Source organism: Euphorbia lathyris, chromosome 10 (genome assembly GCF_963576675.1).
Source record: "Euphorbia lathyris chromosome 10, ddEupLath1.1, whole genome shotgun sequence".
Taxonomy (NCBI): domain Eukaryota; kingdom Viridiplantae; phylum Streptophyta; class Magnoliopsida; order Malpighiales; family Euphorbiaceae; genus Euphorbia; species Euphorbia lathyris.
This window is the reverse complement of record NC_088919.1, coordinates 19,799,238-19,804,415: the sequence shown is the minus strand read 5'-3', so window position 1 is coordinate 19,804,415 and position 5,178 is coordinate 19,799,238. Positions and strand designations below refer to the sequence as shown.

The 5,178-nt window shown below is 36.6% G+C and overlaps 1 protein-coding gene across 1 annotated transcript; it reads left to right on the top strand.

Annotated features, from left to right (window-relative positions):
• The first annotated feature begins 404 nt into the window (after window positions 1–404).
• LOC136208416 (auxin efflux carrier component 4) lies at window positions 405–4,373 on the top strand. Its single transcript, XM_065999277.1, has 6 exons — window positions 405–1,869; window positions 1,974–2,271; window positions 2,394–2,479; window positions 2,992–3,149; window positions 3,251–3,327; window positions 3,407–4,373. The coding sequence occupies exons 1-6, from the start codon at window positions 606–608 to the stop codon at window positions 3,471–3,473; spliced, it is 1,950 nt and encodes a 649-aa protein (XP_065855349.1). The 5' UTR covers window positions 405–605; the 3' UTR covers window positions 3,474–4,373.
• Window positions 4,374–5,178: the final 805 nt, after the last annotated feature.

The window sequence follows — 5,178 nt, the reverse complement described above, 5'->3', positions numbered from 1 at the left end:
GTCAAAATATAATCTAGATATATAGTAGATTGATCTAGGCAGTAATAAATTGAATAATTAATCTAAATATATAAATCAACTTCAATTTTACACAATTTTATAATTTTCTCACTTTTAAATTAAAATGGAAAGTGTGAAACCGAAATTCGATGTTGCAATGCAATTATGTATACTAAAAACATGTAGATGGCACCTCTAAACCTCACCGTCCACACATAAACGGCCACGTGGAATAAATCCTTTAAAACATTGAAATCAAGTGTAGTTAATATCTAACCATATACATCAGTTAGTTTACTATATACAAACCCAAGTTTGCACACGCTTTATATCTAAACAGTTAGTTAACAGTAGTAGTAGTAGTAGTGCAGTTCCGTATCAGTCCCTCCCTCCCTCCCTCTCTCTATATATTGAGATTTTTCTCAAATCTTCTTCTCTCTCTATACCTTTCTGAACTACTGCAGTTCAGTCCTAACTCCTACGTACTGCTGCATTCAAGTTAGTTACTTAACGGTTTTTTCCCTTTTCTTTCCATTTTTACCCTTCTACTTCTCCTTAATTTTCGTTTCCCTGCCATTTTGAGGTGAACCAAGGAACATTGAATCATGATTAGCTGGAAAGATCTCTACACCGTTTTAACGGCTGTAGTTCCTCTCTATGTTGCTATGATCTTGGCTTATGGCTCTGTTCGCTGGTGGAAGATTTTCAGTCCCGATCAGTGCTCCGGTATAAATCGCTTTGTCGCTATATTTGCTGTTCCGCTTTTGTCTTTCCATTTCATCTCCACTAATGATCCTTACAACATGAATTTCCGCTTCATTGCTGCCGATACGCTTCAAAAGATCATAATGCTGTTCGCGCTTGCTCTTTGGACTAATTTAACTAAGAATGGAAGCTTAGAATGGATGATAACTATTTTTTCCTTATCTACTCTTCCAAACACGCTTGTTATGGGTATACCTCTGTTAATCGCTATGTATGGCGGCGAATCCGGTAGTCTCATGGTTCAGATCGTGGTTTTGCAGTGTATTATTTGGTACACTCTTCTTTTGTTTCTTTTCGAGTACAGAGGAGCTAAGATGTTGATCATGGAGCAATTCCCTGAGACTGCAGCTTCCATTGTGTCATTCAAGGTAGATTCTGATGTCGTTTCGTTAGACGGTCGAGATTTCTTGGAGACAGACGCTGAAATTGGGGATGACGGAAAGTTACATGTCACTGTTAGGAAATCAAACGCTTCTCGCCGATCTCTAGGGCCTGGCTCTTTCTCTGGATTGACTCCTCGGCCCTCCAATCTAACCGGAGCTGAGATTTACAGCTTGAGTTCATCAAGGAATCCGACTCCAAGAGGTTCTAATTTCAACACCTCCGATTTCTATAATATGATGGGAGTGCAGGGATTCCCCGGCGGAAGGCTCTCAAATTTCGGTCCGGCGGATATGTACTCTGTACAATCTTCAAGGGGTCCAACGCCTCGGCCTTCGAATTTTGAAGAAAATTGTGCTCCTATGGCTACCATATCTTCTCCTAGATTCGGATTTTACCCGGCGCAGACGGTACCAACATCCTATCCAGCTCCAAATCCAGAATTTGCATCAGTGACTCCAAAAACCACCAAGACTCAGCAGCAGCAGCCACAGGAGCCACAGCAGCAGCAGCAGCAACAACAACAACAGCAGAGTAATACGAAGGCAAACCACGATGCTAAAGAGCTGCACATGTTCGTCTGGAGCTCAAGTACCTCGCCGGTTTCCGACGTATTTGGAGGAAATGATTTCACTGCATCCCAGCAATCTGGCCGTTCCGACCAAGGAGCCAAGGAGATCAGAATGTTGGTTGCAGACCATCCACAAAATGGGGAAACTAAAGGTATAATTTAATTTCAGCCTTTACTGATTATTTGGTGAATCATTCTATTAATCTAATTAGTTTAATTAAGTGTTAAATTAATTTTTGTTTCAAAATGTGAAAAGCTATTGCACATGGTAGAGAATTTCATGGTGAAGATTTCAGCTTCGGTGGTAAGGTAGATGGAGAAGATGATGAGAGAGAGAAAGGGGGTCCCACTGGACTTAATAAGCTAGGTTCCAGCTCAACAGGTGAGCTCCACACAAAAGTCCCCGGAGCAGCAGAAGGCGGTCTCAATAAACTAATGCCTCCAGCAAGTGTTATGACCCGCCTAATTTTGATAATGGTTTGGCGCAAACTTATTAGGAACCCAAACACATATTCTAGTCTAATCGGCCTCATCTGGTCTCTAGTTTCTTTCCGGTGAGTAATGTTAAAAATAAATAAAGAATTGACTTTATCCATTGGAATATGATTTTTTAATTTCAAACTGTATGATTGGTATATTTTATCTATTTAAATAATGCATTCATGATTAATTGCAGGTGGCATGTGGCAATGCCTAAAATAATCAGTCAGTCAATCTCCATACTGTCTGATGCCGGGCTTGGAATGGCTATGTTCAGCTTAGGTGAGAATTCCTAATTGTTATGGTTGATAAAGTACCCAATTGAGCCTTGTAACTTTTGCACTAAAATTTACATTAAGTGATATTGTGGAGTTGGGGCAAAGTGGCCTTAATTGATCTAAAATGTGGCAATATTTTGACCACAAAGCATAAATAGCGGCAATTGGGTTGGGAAGGGAGTGATGGTTAGATTGGGTAAAGTTAAGGTAAAGAAATGCACAGCTCATATCCATATCCATAACCATCTTATTCTTTTGTGAGCTCATATTTTGTTATCACCTAAAGAAATCAAAAGGGGTTCCGTCTTTAGACTATAATAATGGATTGACCACCCGACATATGGGGACACTATTTTTCTTTTTTCCTGGTCCAGGGTCGGTGGGGTTCGGTTGTGATTTAGATACCTGTTTCGGTTGAATTGGGAAATTTTGTAAAAATATCTTTTTTTTTTTTAATTATTCAATTTCCCAGCTGGGTAAGTTGAAAAAGTTTTAATTGGTGGTGAAAAAATGAAGGTCTGTTCATGGCGTTACAACCAAAGATAATTGCATGTGGGAACTCAGTGGCGGCATTTGCCATGGCTGTTCGATTCTTGACTGGTCCTGCAGTGATGGCTGCTGCATCAATTGCTGTTGGGCTGCGTGGTACCCTCCTTCATGTCGCTATTGTTCAGGTGAAAACTCTTTTTCACATTAACTATTTCTATTACCCATCTCATCCTACTAGCTTTATTAATGTTAATTAACATCATTTACTGCAATATACTTCTTTCAGGCTGCACTACCACAGGGAATTGTTCCTTTTGTGTTTGCCAAAGAGTACAATGTTCATCCCGCCATTCTCAGCACAGCGTAAGTAAACATTGGCTCAATTAGTGCAAAATTATGAGGAATTTATTAATTTTTTGTTTTATTTCTTTATTTCTTTCAGGGTTATCTTTGGAATGTTAATCGCATTGCCAATTACACTTGTCTACTACATCCTCCTTGGATTGTGATTGGTGGAGAAGAAATGAAGAGATTTTGGATTGCTGATATAACCAGAATTATTTATGTTGGTATTAGAGGAAGATGACACGGGAAAAAAGGAAGAATTTTAGAAGATTCCAAGATTCTTGGAGCAGAAAACTTATATATTAGTAGTATATTTGAATGCCTGATATAAGGGATCGTGCAGCCATTAGGAGCCAAAGTTTGTTAAATTTAAAAAAGGAGCAGAGCAGAAGAATTAAAGGGCTTGCATATATGAAGGGAGACATGAAAGAGGAAACAGGGGGGAAAAGAAAATGGAATTATGGTTAATTAATTATGTTGATTTTGGGTTAGTCTGATTTCAGTATTCGTCTTCTTCTGCTACAAAAGGACAAGGGGGAAAAATAGAGCAATGAAATGGGGAGAGCAGGAGAAAAAGGTTCTTTTTTTTATTATTCTGAAATTTACTTTTATTTATTTTTATAAAAAATTTGTAGGTTTTGTTGGTAGTGTTGGGTTTTGATTGTCCATAGATCCGGCAATTATTTGCGTTTGTCGTTTATGTAATTTAAAGTAGGAAGATTAGTAGTCAAAAAGGGGTTTATTAGTCATTAATTGATGAACCTTTGTTAATACTACAATTCTGTTTCTGTTGAAAAAGAAAAAGACAGGTCGCATTTCATTTCTATAGTGTAGTGTAGAGAAAAAGCATGCCTATTCGCAAACTCTTTCAATCAATCAAGTCCAATGTATGGAGGAGGAGAAAAAGGAAGTGAAGTGAAGTGAAGTGAATGGGATCTCAATGCTACATTTCTATCTTCTCTTTAGTGGGTTTTGTACTCTTTCCCTAAATTCCCTTTTCTATGGTCCCTTCCCTTTCTTTTTTAGAGATTCACAATGTTATTTCACTTCACTTTTCCATATTATCTCAATAATTCTTCATCTAATCAAATGGATATTCCTTAGATTTTAATATACAATTACTTCAAATAATAATAACAATAACAAACCATAAATTTATAAGTTTTCTTTTCTATATGTATGAATGCTTTCAAATGCGCATAATCCAACGGATAGGGGCAAACCGACAATATGGCCAAAGGGGATTTTGTGTCTTTCAATCAATCCAAAAATCTATCTTAAGAATTTTGGTTCCCTCGAGCTCTCAAGCTAACCTCCACCCTAATTCAACGGTTCATTTTGCTTCCTCATTAAGTTGTTTCTCTTATTCAATTGTTCTCTATCAGCAATTTCATCATCCATTCTCAAAATTTTCAACTTTTTTTTTATTATTATTTTCAATTTTTAATTTCGTTTCGAGTCTCCAATCCTATTTTCAATTTACATTCTTTACAATTCTACCCAAAATAATTTTCTTCTTTTTCTCTATTCTTGCAATTTTATAATTATAGATTTGGATTTTGGAATTGTAGGTTCTTGATAATTAAGATTGATATTAAATTATCAGACATTTATTTACTTGTGTATAAAGTGGTGACTTTTATTCTCACTCTTTCTATTTTTACGGCAACCACAAAGTGATCGTTTTCAATTATGAGTATAGTAAAAAAATAAGTTTCGAAACATAATGAAAGATGAATATATTTGATATTGTTTAATGTTGTATATTGCTAAGAGAAATTGATATGGATTCGTGATGATATAGTTGATTTTGATCTTAAAATCAACAAAAGAAGTTCTTCATTAGTTTAACTAGTAGGATTAATCCCA